General features: G+C 42.9%; 1 protein-coding gene across 1 annotated transcript in view; it reads right to left on the bottom strand.

Annotated features, from left to right (window-relative positions):
- Positions 1-6,634: 6,634 nt before the first annotated feature.
- Positions 6,635-21,221, bottom strand: part of USP39 (ubiquitin specific peptidase 39) — a 36,610-nt gene continuing 22,023 nt past the window's right edge. The window contains exons 10-13 of the mRNA XM_027555537.1: positions 15,759-15,901; positions 9,901-10,036; positions 8,076-8,162; positions 6,635-7,121 (exon numbers count right to left, since the gene is read on the bottom strand). Of these exons, the coding sequence (XP_027411338.1) occupies positions 7,074-7,121; positions 8,076-8,162; positions 9,901-10,036; positions 15,759-15,901 (414 nt within the window). The 3' untranslated portion in view covers positions 6,635-7,073. The remainder of the gene's footprint in view (positions 7,122-8,075; positions 8,163-9,900; positions 10,037-15,758; positions 15,902-21,221) is intronic.

Consider the following 21,221-nt stretch of genomic DNA (forward strand, 5'->3'; position numbering starts at 1 on the left):
ACAACCAAAGTCTTCAGGGAACATAATATTCAGTGTGGCTGTGACTGATTTGTGCAGTAATATATATAACTAGCCCCTTCATGGATCACAGCCTTGGTGGGGCAAAGGGGCTTGCATAACTCATTGAAGCTATAAGCCATGAGACGCAGGGCCACCTAAGACAGATGGGTCATAAAGAAGAGTTCTGACAAAATGTGGCCCACTGGAGGAGGGAGTGGAAAGATTGAAGACAAAAGGAGAAGGGAGTGGCAGAGGATGAGATGGTTAGATAGCATCACTGACTCAATGGACACGAATTCAAGCAAACTCAGGAAGTAGCGGAGGCCAGAGGAGCCTGGTGTGCTGCAGTTCATGGGGTCGCAGAGTCGGAGGTGACTTAGTGACTGAACAACAACAAATATGTAACTATCAACGGATACATGACTCTTGGAGCTGCATCTCAGTTTGAGAAAGGTTGGTAACTGTTCTCTTGTAAGAAGGGCAGCTGTTTTTGTAAGGCATAAAGACAGTTGTCTTCTTCATTGCGGTGGTAGTAGTATGCGAGTTCAAGGGTATGCCAAAGCACATATGGTGGCTGAGTCATCAAAGGGATGGGCTGGGCCACTTATCAATGTAGTGGCCCTCAGCTCCAAATTCACCCCTTTTGCCTGCTCTGTGAATGGACTGGAGCCTTTAGATTTTCTCCCCCAGCTGCCACTGAGGCTCTGTCAGGAGAGGGTGGTGGAGACACAGCACTGGAAGAAAGGGCTTGGCTTCCTGGTTCCTGTGGGCTCCCTTGCAGGCATCATGCACAGCTTTCTCAGCAGCAGGCTCTTGCTGTGCTCAGTCTCCAGTGCCTGGATTCAGTGGTGCACGGCAGCCAGCAGCTTCACTGGGCACGTCCCTCCTCCCCAAGCAGTTCGGTAGCACAGCAAGAGGCCTCGCTGTAAAGTTTCCCTTATTGCACTAAAGAGAGCATTCCTGACAGGTTCCAGTGGACAGATTTTCAGAAAAGTCTGGATTTCAGCCTTGGACACTCCACGTCACCCCTAGGGGCAGTAGCTGTTCCTTCTATCTGCTATTCCTATTCTTTTGTGGTGCGTACTAAGTCACTTCAGTCATGTCCAACTCTCTGCGACCCTATGGACTATAGCCCACCAGGCTCCTCTGTCCATGGACTTCTCCAGGCAAGAATACTGGAGTGGGTTGCCATGCCCTCCTCCAGGGGATCTTCCTGACCCAGGGATAGAACCCGCATCTCTTATGTTTCTTCATTGGCAGGAGGGTTCTTTACCACTAGCCCCACCTCCTATTCTCTTACTGCTACTGCTAAGTCACTTCGGTCGTGTCCAACTCTGTGCGACCCCATAGACGGCAGCCACCAGGCTCCCCATCCCTGGGATTCTCCAGGCAAGAACACTGGAGTGGGCTGCCATTTCCCTCTCCAATGCATGAAAGTGAAAAGTTAAAGTGAAGTCGCTCAGTCGTGTCCAACTCTCAGCGACCCCATGGACTGCAGCCTATCAGGCTCCTCCATCCATGGGATTCTCCAGGCAAGAGTACTTGAGTGGGGTGCCATCGCCTTCTCCATCCTATTCTCTTATTTCTAGCCAATTCTTCATTACTCCTGTCCCATTACAGTTAATAATTCCTGAAATCAAACTTCCCCTGATCAAATTTTTACACTGTTTCTCTCTCCTAATTGGACCTAGATTAAGCTGGGGCTTGCTGTGACTGCTGCTGCTATCACTTCAGTCATGTCTGAGTCTGTGCAACCCCATAGATGGCAGCCCATCAGGCTCCTCTGTCCCTGGGATTCTCCAGGCAAGAACACTGGAGTGGGTTGCTATTTCCTTCTCCAATGCATGCTCGCATGCTAAGTTGCTTCAGTCGTGTCCGACTCTGTGCGACCCTATGGACAGCAGCCCACCAGGCTCCTCTGCCCACAGGATTCTCTAGGCAAGAATACTGGAGTGGGTTGCCATTTCCTTCTCCCTAGTTGTGACCAAACAGTGGGGAAAATGGAAAGAAGTGGGGAGATTCAAGAGATACAAGAGAAGTAGGGAGATTCAAGAGATACAAAGTAAAAGACAAGACTTTGTAATGGATTAGACAAGGGAAGTAGGGGTAGACGGAGGATGACTCCTGGGAAAATAACCAGTTTATAGACTAGATGAACAGGGGAACCCTTCACCTACATAGAGACTTTCAGAAAGGGGTCACAATTGAGGAGAAAACTTACAAGCTCAGTTTTGAACAATGTTGAGCTGAGTTGTTCCTTTGGTATCTCTGATTTTCTTGAAGAGATCTCTAGTCTTTCCCATTCTGTTGTTTTCCTCTATTTCTTTGCATTGATTGCTGAGGAAGGCTTTCTTATCTCTTCTTGCTATTCTTTGGAACTCTGCATTCAGATGTTTATATCTTTCCTTTTCTCCTTTGCTTTTCACTTCTTTTCACAGCTATTTGTAAGGCCTCCCCAGCCATTTTGCTTTTTTGCATTTCTTTTCCATGGGGATGGTCTTGATCCCTGTCTCCTGTACAATGTCACGAACCTCATTCCATAGCTCCTCAGGCACTCTATCTATCAGATCTAGGCCCTTAAATCTATTTCTCACTTCTACTGTATAATCATAAGGGATTTGATTTAGGTCATACTGAATGGTCTAGTGGTTTTCCCTACTTTCTTCAATTTAAGTCTGAATTTGGCAATAAGGAGTTCATGGTCTGAGCCACAGTCAGCTCCTGGTCTTGTTTTTGCTGACTGTATAGAGCTTCTCCATCTTTGGCTGCAAAGAATATAATCAATCTGATTTCAGTGTTGACCATCTGGTGATGTCCACGTATAGAGTCTTCTCTTGTGTTGTTGGAAGAGGGTGTTTGTTATGACCAGTGCATTTTCTTGGCAAAACTCTTAGTCTTTGCCCTGCTTCATTCCGTATTCCAAGGCCAAATTTGCCTGTTACTTCAGGTGTTTCTTGACTTCCTACTTTTGCGTTCCAGTCCCCTATAATGAAAAGGACATCTTTTTTGGGTGTTAGTTCTAAAAGGTCTTGTAGGTCTTCATAGAACCGTTCAACTTCAGCTTCTTCAGCGTTACTGTTGGGGCATAGACTTGGGTTACTGTGATATTGAATGGTTTGCCTTGGAAACGAACAGAGATCATTCTGTCATTTTTGAGATTGTATCCAAGTACTGCATTTCAGACTCTTTTGTTGGACATGAAAAGAAAATCAGAGATACCAAAGGAACATTTCATGCAAAGATAGGCTCGATAAAGGACAGAAATGGTATGGACCTAACAGAGGCAGAAGATATTAAGAAGAGATGGCAAGAGTACACAGAAGAATTGTACAAAAGAGATTTTCACGACCCAGATAATCACGATGGTGTGATCACTCACCTAGAGCCAGACATCCGGGAATGTGAAGTCAAGTGGGCCTTAGGAAGCATCACTATGAACAAAGCTAGTGGAGGTGATGGAATTCCAGTTGAGCTATTCCAAATCCTGAAAGATGATGCTGTGAAAGTGCTGCACTCAATATGCTAGCAAATTTGGAAAACTCAGCAGTGGCCACAGGACTGGAAAAGGTCAGTTTCCATTCCAGTCCCAAAGAAAGGCAATGCCAAAGAATGCTCAAACTACCGCACAATTGCGCTCATCTCACACACTAGTAAAGTAATGCTCAAAATTTTCCAAGCCAGGCTTCAGCAATATGTGAACCATGAACTTCCTGATGTTCAAGCTGGTTTTAGAAAAGGCAGAGGAACAAGAGATCAAATTGCCAACATCCGCTGGATCATGGAAAAAGCAAGAGAGTTCCAGAAAAACATCTATTTCTGCTTTATTGACTATGCCAAAGCCTTTGACTGTGTGGATCACAATAACCTGTGGAAAATTCTGAAAGAGATGGGAATACCAGACCACCTGATCTGCCTCTTGAGAAATTTGTATGCAGGTCAGGAAGCAACAGTTAGAACTGGACATGGAACAACAGACTGGTTCCAAATACGAAAAGGAGTATGTCAAGGCTATATATTTTCACCCTGTTCATTTAACTTATATGCAGGGTACATCATGAGAAACGCTGGGCTAGAAGAAGCACAAGCTGGAATCAAGATTGCCGGGAGAAATATCAATAACCTCAGATATGCAGATGACACCACCCTTATGGCAGAAAGTGAAGAGGAACTCAAAAGCCTCTTGATGAAGGTCAAAGTGGAGAGTGAAAAAGTTGGCTTAAAGCTCAACATGCAGAAAACAAAGATCATGGCATCCGGTCCCATCACTTCATGGGAAATAGATGGGGAAACAGTGGAAACAGTGTCAGACTTTATTTTTCTGGGCTCCAAAATCACTGCAGATGGTGACTGCAGCCATGAAATTAAAAGACGCTTACTCCTTGGAAGCAAAGTTATTACCAACTTAGATAGTATATTCAAAAGCAGAGACATTACTTTGCCAACAAAGGTTCGTCTAGTCAAGGCTATGGTTTTTCCTGTGGTCATGTATGGATGTGAGAGTTGGACTGTGAAGAAGGCCGAGCACCGAAGAATTGATGCTTTTGAACTGTGGTGTTGGAGAAGACTCTTGAGAGTCCCTTGGACTGTAAGGAGATCCAACCAGTCCATTCTGAAGGAGATCAGCCCTGGGATTTCTCTGGAAGGAATGATAATAAAGCTGAAACTCCAGCACTTTGGCCACCTCATGTGAAGAGTTGACTCATTGGAAAAGACTCTGATGCTGGGAGGGATTGGGGGCAAGAGGAGAAGGGGACGACAGAGGATGAGATGGCTGGATGGCATCACTGACTCGATGGACACGAGTCTAAGTGAACTCCGGGAGTTGGTGATGGACAGGGAGGCCTGGCGTGCTTCGATTCATGGGGTCGCAGAGTCAGACACGACTGAGCGACTGATCTGATCTGATCTGATCTGAACTCAGTTGACATTAAGACACCCAAAACATACCAAGTAGGCAGTTGGCTCCAAAGTTCAAGAATTTAGTGGAGTCTAAGATTAAGAGTGGGTTTCAATGCTGGCTCAGACAGTGAAGAATCCAACTGCAATGTGGGAGCCCTGGGTTCAATCCCTGAGTTGGGAAGATCTCCTGGAGAAAGAAATGGCTACCCACTCCAATATTCTGGCCTGGAGAATTGCATGGACAGAGAAGCCTGGCGGGCTTCCATGGGGTTGCAAAGAGTTGGACACGACACTCCAGTACTCTTGCCTGGAAAATCCCATGGATGGAGGAGCCTGGTGGGCTGCAGTCCATGGGGTCGCTAAGAGTTGGGCAGGACTCAGCGACTTCACTTTCAATGTTCAGTTTCCTGCATTGGAGAAGACATTGGCAACCCACTCGTGTTCTTGCCTAGAGAATCCCAGGGACGGGGGAGCCTCGTGGGCTGCTGTCTATGGGGCCGCACAGTCAGACACGACTGAAGCGACTTAGCAGCAGCAGCAGCAGCAGAGTGACTTTCACTTTACACTTACTTTAAGATTAAGAGTACAGTCATCTGGAGTTTCCTGGTATTCCAGTGGTTAAGACTCCATCCTTCCACTACAGAAGGCATGGGTTAGATCCCTGGTCAGGGAAGTTCCACATGCTGTGAGGTGCAGCCAAAAAGAAAAAAAGAAAAGACTGGGATCATCTCCCTTAAATTGGTAAATAAAGCCACAGGCATAGCTGAAATGGCCCAGGGAAAAAGTAAACAGTGAGAAGAGAGGGCCTGGTGAACCTGCAAAGGGTTGCTGGAGCTATAGGAGGTGGAAGAACACAAAGACGGTGCAGTCGGCCCCCCGCATCTGCAGGTTCTGCACCTGTGGATTCAACCAACCTCGACTGAAAATATTCAGGGCGAAAAAATTCCAGAAGTTTCCAAAAAGTAAAACTTGAACTTGCCATATGCCTGGTAACTATTTACCTAGCATTTACATTGTATTAGGCATCATAAGTAATCTAGAGGTGACGTAAAGTAGACTGGAGGATGTGCGCAGGTTATGTGTCAACACTATACCATTTTATATAAGGGACTTGAGCTTCCTCAGAATTTGGTGTCCAGGGCTGTCCTGGAACCAAGGTCCCGAGGATACCGAGGGATGACTCTATTGTGTCCTGGAAGCAAAGAATGGCAGCCCGAGGTGCAGGGCTCCGACCTGCCACACAGAGAACTTGCTGCAGTTGACTGGCTGCCACCCACACTTGTATCTCCAGATCGCTGTATCTTCAGGTCTACAACAGTGCCCAGGCCTAGGCCACACTTCCTCCCTGAGTAAGTCTGGCTGAAAACCACTTCTGCTTGATGTTTCTGTGCTCCGAGCTCCCCGCTGGCCTGGCTGAGACGTTCTCAGAGCTGTCCTGTGGTCAGACACTCTTCCTGCCTGCTTCCCTGTCATTCCTCACGGAGCCCTGCACTGCAGGCTGAAAGTGCCCACTTCCAGAGTTCCAGCTAAGACTGATAGTGATTTATCTCTTTGTCAGATTCTGTCTTACTCAGAGGATAGATGCACCCTAACTGACACACCACGCACAGGCTGACAGGAAGAGACAAGCGTGATGTCCACCAGATGAAAGATCATAGGGGAGATAGTTCGTGAGGACTTTCTTTTTAAACCCCCCTTAGGCAGAAGCCCAAGGGAATGATATGAAACAAGAGGCTGGTTTAAAAACAGGAAAACATTTAATCCATCCCCAAACACATATCAAGAAATGAAGAGAACCACAGGAAAACTACCTATGATGGAAGAAGGGTGTTATTGGCTTCAAGCTCTAAATCCTATAATCCTGAGGCTTTGATGCTTCAAAGAAACCCATCTAGTCCTTTAGTATTCCTGGCTATTCGGAAATAAATTACATACATCTGTAAAAGAGTTCTGGCCTGCTAGAAGGGAGCTAGCCAGGGAGGAGAAAGGGGCACCAATCTACTGTAAATGATCAAAGACCAGCTGAGTGACAGCATGGAGCCATCCGAGGCAGATGGACCACTGATGCTCTGGTGAGAACCAGAACACAGCGCTGGCTCAGGGGCTTGTGCCATCCACCTGTGCTCACAACAACGTCGGCCAAAGCCCCGGGAGCAAAGTTCTAAACGCCTCCTTCATGCCCCCTGCTGGTTGGTTTCATCATTATCTCGCCTCTTCCAAATCTGTAAGAAATGAATACAATGGATACTTAGGAGCCTGTGTTCCATCCACAAATATTTATCATGCACCTAAATCTGTGCTAGGAAATGAGCAAACTATCACCTCAACTGCGTATTTGCTAAGTCCCCTAAAACTAACTCAAAATCTTTCAGAAAATTCCCTTTCATTTAATTTTCACTTTTCTACCCATCCTTCTCTTCCCATTCCAAACTCCTTTTCTGAAAAAGGACTAACAGTCAGGCCTGCAACTTCAGTCACCAAGGAAAGAGTTCTTCTTGGAACAAGCACTATCTCTCTCCTTTTTTATAAAGCTGTGGCCTTCTCCTAGCCTGTCTTCCTTCTCTGCAGAGACTAGGACAGTTAGAAAGAGAAGACAGGGGGACTTCCTTGGAGGTCCAGTGGTTAAGACTCTGCGCTTCCACTGCAGAGGGCATGGGTTTGATGCCTGGTTGGGGAAATAAGATCCCATATGCTGCACAGTGTGGCCAAAAAGTAAAAATTTTTTTTAAAAAGAAGAAAGAGAAGATAAGAGCCCCTCAGCTCCTTGAACTCCCAAAACAGTGGAGAGGACAGTTAAAACATGCAGCTGCTGCTCCATAGACATGGGACAATGCTGTGGGGTCACAAAGAATGCTGACTTTGCCTAGGGAACTGGGGAGAGCTTCAGAGATGACTCCAGATGATTCTGAGCTCTTCCTCCTTGAAATCAGACCACACACTTGCAAACCTGACCTGGTTGACCGCACACAGAGAACCTCCTTGCTCACTAATAACTCGTCCATGCTTTCCTGTCCTTCTCTTCACTGAAGATCACTCCTGGCCCCGCCTCTTTCCCCACTGCATGTCGAAAGGCACCCAAGCTAACTCAGTCCCACTCCCTGCCTTCACCCACAACACTTCTCTCACCAGCCCCCACACCCTATCACCTCCACGCTCATCGAGTGAAGCCAACCCACCTGAATGTAAGCCTCTGACAGTGTGATCATCTGGGGAAGGATGTCGGTCACCTGGAGGTCTTGTAATTCATACCATTTGCCTGTCCCCTGCAAGGAGTATGAAGGGCTAGGTCAGTTTGCTCCCAGAAACCAATAGAGTTTTAGAGGGAAAGAGATGCAGCCAAAAGCTAGAAAAGTCAGAATAGTCACTAGACCATCACCCAGCAAGAGTTCTAAGAAAGAAAGTACAAGGCCTCTGCTGGGCATCATTCAATGTCAAGAGCTTTTAGGGTGCTGATCTTGACAAACAAGTCCTGCTGAGGACTCCTTAAAGCACAGTGGAGTCTCAAACACTGTTCGTCTTTTAGGAAGAGACTAGGAGGACAACACAGAGAAAGAAGAGGAAGCCCCTACTCCTCACCTGAGATGTCCCCTTGCTGCTCTGAAGTGACAGATCAACACATTCACTTAGAAGGTGCAGCATTAACCAAAAATGGACATTCCCACCCCCGCCCCAGAGGACACGGCAAGAGCTGGACAGAAAAAGACTCCTTGGTGGACACTGTCCCTCATACTAACCTGTTTCCTTTGGCCTAAGAAGCAGTGCTGCAAATATAACAACATCTACCTCACTTCATTCTTCTATAAACAAAGAGGAAAAGAAGTTTCTGGATTATGGCAGAGATACTTCTGGAAGCTCACCTGCCTCATCCATCCAAACTTTCAAGAAATGCCAAAGACAAATATATTCCGGTTATTCTGGATATTCCAGTAGTTCAAATAGGATACACAACAAAAGCTCAGGATCCCATAATGAAAACCCCTATTCCTGGTGTGAGGACTGGTTAATAAGAACACAGTAAAACCGAGTATTCAGGTTCCAATGCCAACTCTTCTAACTTCAGATCAGTTACTCCAACTCTAAGCTAGGTTCCTCACTTGTAAAAAGATGGTATGAACACCTGTCCTGGAAGTGTGTTTAGGGATATAAACAAGATGAACATACATGAAGTATGTGGCATACTATCTAGCACACGGCCAAGTGCTTGGCAGATAGAAGCTGGTTACCATTAAACCCAGATTCTCAGAAGACTCATCAAGTTAGAACAATTTGTGCCAGTAATCTGTATCATACCAAATACATTCTAAGCACATGTTTCTCCCATTTTCAGCAAATTCACAAAATTAGTTTTAGCTGAAAGGGAACCTCTCTACCAGTGCTTTGTAAACTTTAATTTCATACCCTTCAGAGGGCCTTGTTAAACCAGTAGACTGTGATTCAGGAGGTATGCGAGGGGTCTGAGATTCTACAATTTCTAACGAGTTCTCATGTGATGTCAATGCTGTGAATCCAAGGCACTTTAGGTGGCAGGTGCTAGTCTAGGACAGCGCTTCTCAATCTTGGCTACACAATGGAAACCTGAGAATTTTAAGACCATCAAGATGCCTGGTTCTCACCTCCAGATAATCTAATCAAGTCTTAACTCCAACATTTTGGACCGGAAAACTCTTTGTGGTGGGGGCTGCCTGTGCATTGGAAGACATTCAGCAGCATCTCTGGCCTTTGCCCCAGTGGAAAATCAACAGGCACAAATCACACTGTTTTCACGTAACTGGTCTGGGATGGTCCAGGCTTCAGCAGTCTAAAACCTGCCCCCAGGGAAGTCCCACATGTAGCCAAAATTGAGAACAGCTGCCTTAAACTGGTCACTGACAACTCTGTTTCTCACAGAATCCCAAAGTCAAGGACAAGAAAGAGCAAACTGAAAGGAGCTGCCTTCCAAAAGGCCAAGGGAACACCACCAGCTTCTGCCACTCTGCACAGTGAGAAGTCAGCCCTACTCACATGGTGGAGCACGTGGATCCGGTAGGAGCCCTCGGAGGGTTTGCCGTCGTGTACAATGTTGGCGATGAGGTCGTAGGTGGTATTCTTGTGCACTGCCTGCACTTCTTCAGACAAATACTCTCTCAGGTCCACATTTCTGAGGATGATGAAAATAAAGTGAAGATCAGACAAAGCCTATGAGGTTAGCCCTGTAGAGGTTAACTGTCCTCCCTAAATGGACCACGAAGCTGTGGAACCCTATTTCAGGAACTTGGATCTAGGTGGGCTTGAATAGCTACGGAGCCCAGGTTTGTGGAAATTCACAGTTTGCTACAAAAATGGGTCAAACTAGGAAGACTGGCTCTATGGGAAAAGCGTATTTTAAAAGCATGCCTAGGAGGAGAAGGGGACGACAGAGGATGAGATGGCTGGATGGCATCACTGACTCAATGGACGTGCGTCTGAGTGAACTCCGGGAGTTGGTGATGGACAGGGAGGCCTGGCGTGCTGTGATTCATGGGGTCACAAAGAGTTGGACACGACTGAGCGACTGAACTGAACTGAACTGAGGGCTTCCCTGGTGGCTCAGTGGGAAAGAACCTGCCTGTCAATGCAGGAGACACAGGTTCAATCCCTGGTCTGGGAAAATCCCACAAGCCACGAAGCAACTAAGCCTGTGTGCCACAACTATTGAGCCCACAGGCCTCAACTACTGAAGCCAGGTGCCCTAGAGCCTGTTCTATGCAAGAGAACTACGAAAGTGAGAAGCCAGCCCACTGCAACTAAAGAGTAGCCCCCCTCTCACTGCAACTAGAGAAAGCCCATATGCAGGAATAAAGACCCAGTGCAACCATAAATTAATTAATTAATTAAAAGACGTTCCTGGTGGTCCAGTGGCTAAGACTCTGCACTCCCAATGCAGGCGGCCCGGGTTCAACCCCTGGTTAGGGAACTAGATCCCACATGCCACAACTAAGAGTTTGCATGCTGCTGCTAAACGTCCTGCAACTGAAAGATCCTGCATGCTGCAACTAAGACCCTGCACAGCCAAATAAATAATATTTTTAATTAAAATTTTAAAAATAAAAAAATAAAAGCATGCCTAGGGGAGTCATGCCTGGTGGTCTTGTGGATGGACTCCATGATTTCACTGCTGAGGGCCCTGGTTCAATCCCTAACTGGGGAACTACAATCCTTCAAGCCACAAGGCATGGACAAAAAATATTCAAAAATAAAAATTAATGCATACCTAGCAGTCTAAAGTACACAGCTTGGAGTCATTCAGACCTGAGCTGGAATCGAGGCTCTGTCACCTCGGAGCTGTGTTTAAGTTTAAGCAGGTGACATAAGCTAAGGCTCTGCTGTATGAGAATGAGAGTCACCATCTCCTCTGAGATGAGAACAAGGGTAACCGCCTCACCCTCTGCTCTGTCAGGGAATCGGCTGCAGTGGCAGTGTTCAGGGGGTACCTGGTCTCTGGACTCAGCCTATAGAAGCCTGCTCACCTGAGCATGTCAGTTATAACTGTATACAATCACTGTAACAATTTCAGTGTGGCAAAACAGGACTTCCCTGGTGGTCCAGTGGTTAAGAATCCACCTGCCAATGCAGGGGACGTGGGTTCGATCTCTGGTCCAGGAAGATTCCACGTGTGGCCAGGCAAGTAAGCCACCCCTAAGTTGTGATCTGCAACTACTAAGCCCACGAGCTGCAACTGAAGCTCTAGAGCCCGTGCTCCACAACAAGAGAAGTTACCACAAAGAGAAGCTCCTGCGCCGCAACCAGAGTAGCCCCTGCTTGCAACAACTAGGGAACGCCCACGCACAGCAACAAAGGCCTAGCACAGCCAAAATAAATATGTCAATTAATTTTTTTAAATATGGCAAACCAGGCAGATCATTCAGATTTGTTTTTTTCTTTGATTTCATGGGACTGTGTTTATTTGATTATTTTGCCTTTAGTCAAATAGGCAGAATGGTTACAAGTAACAGAACACCTTGGGCAGCCCAAGTACAAAAGGGGGATTAATTGATTCAAGGTTTCAGACTAGGAGATGCAGCAGAAACCAGGCACTGGAGAAGCAGCAAGATCCAAGAGTTACCTGCCCTCTTTTCTGCTTTGAAAAGCTTTATCCTTTTCCCATCCAGCTTTCTCTCCTTTATGGAACCCACCTTGACTCCCCCACAGCTTCCAAATTTCTCAGTTCTGGTTGTCAATAGAGACTACTGACTAGGTTCCTTCAATTGGGACTTAAAAACATCAAATTTATTTTTAACACTTGAACACTCATTTTTTAAACACAGAGAAGCATTCTTGATGTACTTGGAATAAAACCTCCTTTTGTGTTTTATTTGTTGAATTCTATCAGTTGATGTATAAATGTGGTATAAATGTGTACCAGTTTTTATGAAGTCAAGAGCTATAATACAGGCTTACTGTGAAGACGGCAATGACAATTACCAAGAACTTTCAAATAGGGAAGTAGATTGACAGTTAACGTAACTATTAAGAGAAAGCTAACTAACTACACTATTTTCAGGAAAAATATAACCTGACGCCTACAAATATTTATAAAAATTTAAATACAAGATAGAATAAGAAGAGTATGTGTGTGCTCAGTCACTCTGTTGTGTCCAACACTCTGTGACCCCATGGACTGTGGCCCGCCAGGCTCCTCTGTCCATGGGATTCTCCAGGTAAGAATACTGGAGTGGGTTGCCATTGTCTTCTCCAGGGGATCTTTCCAACCCAAGGATCGAACCCACATCTCCTGCACTGGCAGGCAGATTCTTTACTACTGAGTCACCTGGGAAGCCCAAGAGAGATTATATCCTTTTTCTCATCTCTAGAACTGTCGGCTGTGCTACCACTCATAACATGAAACACAGTGCTATCATCTCAAGAAGGCTTTACAATAAATGCTAACAGTGGTCACATCCGGGGATCATTTCTAGATATGTGTCTCCTTTTGAATTTTACACTATGAATTTATGAATATATCATCTGTCCAAAAATACAAAAAAATTTCAGTGTAAACCATGTATTAATAATAAGCATGCAACTTTGTTCTAACTGTATTATGTAGCTTTCCATGTGTTAAGGATCACTAATTATTTCCACAGACTGACAGCGAACCATGTAGATTGCAATAAATAGTCATTGTTGTTTTGGGGCTTTTGGGATTTTTTTTTTGGACCTGCCACACAGCTTGCAGGATCTCGGTTCCCCATCTGTGGAACACAGTCAAAGTGCTAAGTCCTAACCACTGGACTGCCAGGGAAGTCCCTAAACAGCCACTGTTAAAATACATTTTAGATATGAGTCTGAGGAAACCGATGAGGGCTCAAGAGAGCCAAAATGCCTGCCAGCTGCTAAGAACTGACTTCTCATACTGTCTTCTCAGCTTTAACAACAGCTGTTTGGACTTCTTTGAACAAGTCCTAGAAAAGTCTTCAGAAGTATATATACTCAAAAATTTCATGACTGAACCCAAACTGTCTCAGTGGCAAAAGGGAATTAATTGATGTTAAATCATTTTGCTTTAGAAAACAGTCAATGGGGAAAACCCTATTTGTCCCCCCATGAAACAGTCCAATGTTGAGACCACCTAACTAGCTGGAAGTGAAACTTTACACCTGTGCCCAGAAACCCTATCTCCAAACAAGCAGGGGGCCGCTAATCACTGCACGTCTGATGGATCTCTACTATGAATAAAACACAGGAGAAGAATTAGATCTGACGAAGGGTTTTTCAAATGGGGACTTGAGCATAATGAGAACTGTATTAGTCTAAAAGTGATGACGGTGCGTTAATAACCAAAGTCTAGGTTTCCAGGAGAGTCACACAGTGTGATGGTCTCCATCGGACTAGTGGAAAAGTCATCTTTTTCTCAACTTCTCCAAAGCTTTCTGATAGACAAGCTACTGAAGGCACAGTGACCAAAAATCCAAATGTAACTCGTGGCAAAATACACATATTCCAGGTCCCTAATATAAAAGAAACTTCCTACCAGTGAAAGGAAATTTCTGTGCTGACTGAGCAGGAACTACCATCAACACACAGTCCTGCCTCGGGAGCTGCCCTAGAGTAAAGAGGGCTCCTTCCTTCCAGGAACAGACTGGTGACTGCAGCAATTCACCAAAGTCCAGCTCTGAATTAAAACCCCTAGTCTTTCAGAGAAAGCCCCTCTGTGATCCTACTCAAGTTAGCAGACAGCTGGCCTTCATATTCCCAGATTTCATTCTACTTGTCACATAAACAAGATATTGGAGAAGAAAAGGAAGAAAAGTGCATGAAAAGAGAGAAAGAAATTCTCCTGTAACCCTAACTACTACAAAGGTTTTCTCTCCTCATCCACCACTGTTCTCAGAGTCTTGGTGATGATGGAACCAGAAATAATAAAATGTTACACTTGGAAGGATCCCTAGGGCTCGTCTAGTCCAGGCCTCTCATTTAATCCAGAAGAGAGTATACAAATGACCTGCGCAAGGCCACCTGGCTAGGACAACACAGAACTCAAGACTTCTTTAAGCTGCTACCCTCTTAAACGCTACACAGAATTAAGAATTGGTACTATTTTCAAAGGAAAACACTGGCAGCTCAGTCTGGGCAACTGGAGGGGATGGAGGGAGAAAGACAAGAGAAGGAGATGACCATTTGCCCATTACAGCCCCCAAACTACTTTCTGAGGTTTAAAAATAACTACACTTCTGAGCTAAACAGCATGGTAATCCTATCTTCTAACCATTCAGATCCTTCCAGTAAGAAATCATGTTAGGGCTCCTACCTTATCTAAACGCCCACACACAGATGCACCTTTCTTCCTGCCAGCCCCACCACCAAGCCTCTCTGTGGTCTCGTCTCTTGGGAACTAAAAACCAACTGTCTACCCCCAAAAGGGTCTTGCAGGAGCCTTCTACCGCTCCTCCAAATTCCCCATTAAAATACTCATAAAAAAAAAAATTACTCATAAACAGAGACGCAGATGCAGAGAGCAGACACGTGGACACGGGCGTGGGGGGAGAAGAGGAAGGAGAGGGTGGGATGAACTGGGAGATTAGGACTGATGACATAAATACACTGCCATTTGTAAAACAGCTAGTAAGAAGCTGCTCTATAGCACAGGGTGCTCAGCTCCATGCTCTGTGATGACCTAAAGCAGGGGATGGAGTGGGATGTGAGAGGGAGGTCCAAGAGGGAGGGGATATATGTATGCACATGGCTGATTCACTTCACTGTACAGCAGAAACTAATGCAACACTGTAAAGCAAATATATTCCAATAAAAAAAAAATAAAGGACACATACTGAAAAAAAAACACATATAAATATCTGCAAAAAGACAACTGAATGGTCAATTAAAAATAAGACTATACATCAAAATTTATAACTTTCTCATCAATAGGCAGAAATTGAACATATTCCAGACTTTATCCTCTAGGGAAGAAATAAGATAGTAGAGTTCCAAGAGAGTAAGGCAAATCTAGAGTCATCCCCACTGTCCACACTTAACTAACCATAGCACACAAGATGCAATGATAGGCAGACAGACATACAGACTAACTATTCAAGATTACCTTCAAAGCCAGGAAAAGCCTACCTGTCCTACTTTTACCGTCTGTTCATCCTTATACTGAAAGACTACAATTCCCAGCAGGCAACAGGAGAGAAGACAAAAGGGGAATTGCCTCCAAGTAAACATTCATCTTTGAGGTCCCTAAAATGTTTGTATCCTTCCCATAGAAACCTTAACTTATATAGTGTAGGTAGGTTCCTTACAATCTCCAACTAAGACGGTCCAATATTAAGAGTGGCACAAAGAAATAAAAAAGGAACTCAAGCTCACACCCCTAATAGGAAGTGTGGGAGGGGAACACTCACGTAATCGGGAAGTTGACAATAGTCGGATTCTTCTCCACAAAGAAGTTGTTCTTAGTGAATCTCTTAATACAAAAGATTAGATATGGAGGCAGCTTGGTGAGCTGGAAGCGCTTCAGAAAGTTCTCCTTGTAGGTCTTATATTCCTAGAGAGAGAAAAGAAAATGATCAAGTTAGTGTTGGAGCATTAGAGCAGGAACACAAGTTTTGTTTTGGCTTGGCTTGGGTTTTTTAATAGAATTTTGTCTTCCAATAGAATCCAGAAGACACCTGACCCCAGCAACCACCTGCAAGGGTTAAGAATAGCTGTTTGGCGAAAGCTGAAATACCTCATCTGTGTTTCAGCCAGCACGTGACCAAACTGTTGAACTCTAACCATATAATATAGGTTTTTGTTTCTATAAGGAAAACAAAAATGTCAAGTGAAAAATAGGATTTGTTAAAAGTTCAGAATTTAAAAACCATGAGTTGTTGTTTGTTTAGTCCCTCAATCATATCCGATTCTTTGTGACCCCAGGGACTATAGCACACCAGGCTCCTCTGTACATGCGATTTTCCAGGCAAGAATACTGGAGTGGACTGCCATATCCTTCTCCAGGGGATCTTCCTGATCCAAGGATCGAACCCATGTTTCCTGCATTGCCAGACACATTCTTTACCACTGAGCCACCTGGAAAGCCCCTAAAAAAAAAAATAAGAGTTTCACTTAATTCAAAATAAAGAAGAATGTCCTGACCATTTGACCATCAGACACAAGCACCATGGAACAGGCACCTGTGACCAACAAGGAGCCCTTTAACACTGAGGGTTTTCCAGAAGAGCAGTCAACTGACATTCCACGTTCCTTCCTCCTCCAAGGCCCCAAGACTCGTAGGTCAAGTACAGTCTGTTGAGCAACACTTAACTGAGGCCTCACTCAGGACTTGAATATCTCACTTTCAACAGTGGACAGACAACCAGGCAGAAGAAACAGAAGACCTGAGCAACACTATAATTAGGCCTAAAGTTGCACCGCCAGCAGCATAATGTACACTCTTCTCAAGTGCACACGGAATGGTCTCCAGCAAAGACCGTATGCCAGCCCGTAAAACAAACTTCAACAAACACAAAATATAGAAACAATACAGAGTATGTTCTCTGACCACAATGGGGTGAAATTATTAACAGAAGTCAGCAACAGAAAGAAACGTGCAAAACTCACAAATGTACGAAGATTAAACAATACATTCCTTAACAAGCAATAGGTTAAATAAAAAAGAAATAAAAAGGGAAATCAGGAAAGAATTCAAGATGAATAAAAATGAAGACACAACATATAAAAACTTATGGGATGTAGCTAAAGCAGTGGCCAAGAGGTAAACTTAGTTGTAAATGCCTAGATTGAAAATCAAATCAATAACCTTCCACCTTAAAACATTGGGGGAAAAGCAAACTAAACCTAAAGCAAGCAGAAAAAAAGAAAAAAAAATCAGACCACAAGTTAAAAAAACACAGAACAGAAAAACATTTCAGAAAAATCAACAAAACCTGTTTCTTTGAAAAGACAAGCCTTTAGTTAGTTGAACAAGAAAAAAAAATTCAAATTACTAGAATCAAAAATGAAAAAGGGAACATTACTAGGAACTTTACAGGAATAAAAATGATTATAAAGGAACACTATAAACAACTGTATGCTAAAACAGTAGATAAGTTAGATGAAATGGATAAATTCCTAGAAAGACTCAAACTACCAAAACTTGAAAAGAAACAATCTGAATAAACCTACAACAAGAAATTAAATTAGTTGTTAAAAAACTACCCATGAAGAAAAGCCCAGGCCCAAATTTCTTCACTGGTATTTTCTACCAAACATTTAAAGAAATTACACCAATTTTTCAAACACTTTTCCAAAATAAAAGGAGGGAATACTTCCCAACTCCTTTCATGAGGCCAACATTACCCTGATACCAAAACTAGGCACAACTACATATCAGTATTTCTATGAATATGGATGCAAAATTCCTCAACAAAATACTAGTAAATCAATTCCAACATAAACAACAACAAAGAATTATATACCAATTATACATGACTAAGTATGATTTATTCAGGAATACAAAGGTGGCTTAACATCCAAAAATCAATTAATATAATATACCATATCATATAATAATAAGAAAATAAGGCAATAAATAGCAAAATAAGACAACAAATAGCAATAATCGAAACCCACACAATCATCTCTGTAGATACAAAAAAGCATTTGACAAAATCCGACACCTTATCATGAGAAAAACACTCAACAGAGACAGAAAGGAACTTCCTCAACCTGATAAAGGGTATCTATGAAAAACAGATATGTGATGTTATCCACAGCTAACATCATACTTACCGGTAAAAGCCTGGACTCTATCCCTCAAGATCAGGTACAAGATAGGATATCTCCATTTTCCACTTCTATTTAACCCTGTACTAGAGATTCCAGCCAGAGCAATCAGGTAATAACATTTAAACAAATATGAAGCATCCAGATTAGAAAGGAAGAAGAAGTAAAACTATCTCTGTCTGCAGATGATATGATCTTGCATATGGAAAATTTTAAGAAATACACTTTAAAAGTTTGGCAAGGTTGCAGGCTACAAAAATCAATATACAAAAATCAACTGCGGGGGCTTCCCTGGTGGTCTAGTGATTGAGAATCCGCCTGCCAATGCAGGGGTCATGGGTTCGATCTCTGGTCCAGGAAGATTCCACAAGATCACAACTAAGCCCATGAGCCACAACTACTGAGCCCACGAGCCTTAGAGCCTGCACTCTGCAATTAGAGAAGCCACTGCAATGAGAAGCCTGCACACCACAACGAAGACCCAGTGCAGCCAAAAATTAAAATAATAAAAATTTATATTAAAATAGTTCAAAACTTATACTCCAAAAACTATAAAACACTATTGAAGGAAATTAAAGAAGATAAATAGAAAAATAACCCATGTTTATGAATCAGAAGACTGCTATTATTAAGTTGGCAATAACTCCCAAACTAATCTACAGATTCAACACAATCCCTGTCAGAATATCAATTGGCTTCTTTGTAAAAATCCACAAGCTGATTCTCAAATTTGTAAAACTGCAAGGAACCTAAAATAACCAGAACAATCTTGTAAAAGAATAAAGTTGGAAAGTTCAGTTTATAATTTCAGAACTAACTACAAAGTAGTAATAACCAAGACTGTGTTCTAGACATATACATCAATGGAACAGAATTGAGACTCCAAAAATAAACCCATGTGTCTATGGTCAAATGATTTTTCAACAAGGATGCCAAGACCATTCAATGTGAAAAGAATTGTCTTGTCAACAAACAGTGCTAAGACAACTAGACAGCCATATGCAAAAGAATAAAACTAGACTTTGTACTTTACACCATATACTAAAATTTAACTTAATACACTATTGAGCCCACGAGCCATATCAGTATGTTTCTAGAGAGTGATACAATAAATACCACCATGTGAAGTTGTTAGAGCTTCAAATCGATGAAGGGTTCATTACACAACTTATGATTGTCATTAGTATTAATATTTTGCTCTGTTAGGTATTTGTTCCAATGAAAAATTTTCAAAAATGATGCATCATGAAATTTTGAGTGAAGAAGAATCTTTCAGTGAATTTTATGAAGATATTTTCTCTGATTGCCTGAGCGATATATATACTAGTGTCTCAGAAGATGACAGTTCTTCAGAATATAGTTCTGATTCAGATGATGTGAATATTAGACCAACAAAAAGACAAAAAACCTTAGTCATTGATTCTGATACAGAAAGTGTAAATGAAATTCATGGTGCTGGAGAGGGTTCCTTTGCTTCTACAGAAGAGTGAACTGAAGACAACATTTCAATTCAATTAAAAGATTCTACAGGTGTGTCAGGTGTAACTATTGAATGTAATAACTCACAAAGTGTTAGTGAAATAACAGAATTAATCTCAGGCTAACCAAAATAAACTTACTGACCGCAGGCATTAGTTAGTTTCTGCAAAAATCCCCCAATCAATGGAACTTTCTTGGTGGCTCAGATGGTGAAGAATCCACCTGCCAATGCAGGAGATGTGGGTTCTATCCCTGGGCTGGGAAGATCCCCTGGAGAAGGAAATGGCAACCCACTCCAGTATTCTTGCCTAGAAAAATCCCATGGACAGAGGAGCCTGATGGGCTACAGTCCATGGAGTCACAGAAGAGCTGGACGTGACTTAGGGACTAAACAACAACAACAAAGGCCTGAAATGTAAAAGCTAAAACTATGAAAGTCTTAGAACAAAACACAGAAGTAACCTTTCATGACCTGGGATTTAAGAATGGATTCTTACATATGATAGCAAAAGCCCACACTATAAAAGAAAAACTAAGTAACTTCATCAAAGTTACAACCTTTATGCTGCTAATGATACTATCAAGAGAGTAAAAATGCAACCTACAGAATGGGAAAAAATATTCGCAAATCATACAATTTGATGAGTGACTGGTATTGAGACTATATACAGAAATCTTACAACTCAATAATAAAAAGATAAACTAATTTTTTAAATTCACAAAGGATCTAAACAAACATTTCTCCAAAGATGATATACAAATAAGCACATGAAATTAGTCACCAGGGAGATACAAATTAAAACCATAATGAGATACCATTTCACACCTACTAGGATGCCCCAAACCTGAAGATAAACAATAACAAACGCTAGTGAAGATGCAGAGAAACTGGAACACTCGTACACTGGAGGTGGGAATATAAGACAGTGCAGTCACTTTGGAAAACAGTTCTTCAAATGGCTAAACCTAAGAGTTACCACCCAGCAATTCCACTCCCCGATATCCAGCCAAGAGAAATGAAAACATGTCCATAACAAAAACTTGTAGACTGACCGTGATCTCAAAGTTAGTTTCAAAATTTGCAAGCATCAAGTGTCATTCAAAAATGATTAGTTGCTGTCTAGGGCAGGGGGACACAAAGGGGTTAAAATGATAACTAAAGGGTAATTAAAAAAAAAAAAATCAATGATGAAAGTATTCTAAAGCTGACCAGATCTGTGGTAGCTCATATCTATGAATACAGTAAAGCAAAAAAAAAAAAAAGACAAAACAAAAAAACCTGCACTGTAAACTTTGAATAGGTTAATTGTATGCTGCTAAGTCGCTTCAGTTGTGTCCGACTCTGTGTGACCCCATGGACTGCAGCCTACCAGGCTTCTCCGTACATGAGATTCTCCAGGCAAAACACTGGAGTGGGTTGCCATTTCCTTCTCCAAATTGTATGCTACTGTATATTATATCTCAATAAAACTGTTCCTTTTTAAACAATTAAGTTCCCTGCCACATGATGAATAATCTGAGAGCACTGGAGAAATAAAAACTTTCCATCTCTAGTACACATACCAGAGCCACACCTTCTTTCTGGTAAATTTCTCATCATCTATAGGTATAAGCCCTATAGA

The sequence above is a fragment of the Bos indicus x Bos taurus genome, chromosome 11, assembly GCF_003369695.1.
Source record: "Bos indicus x Bos taurus breed Angus x Brahman F1 hybrid chromosome 11, Bos_hybrid_MaternalHap_v2.0, whole genome shotgun sequence".
Lineage (NCBI taxonomy): Eukaryota > Metazoa > Chordata > Mammalia > Artiodactyla > Bovidae > Bos > Bos indicus x Bos taurus.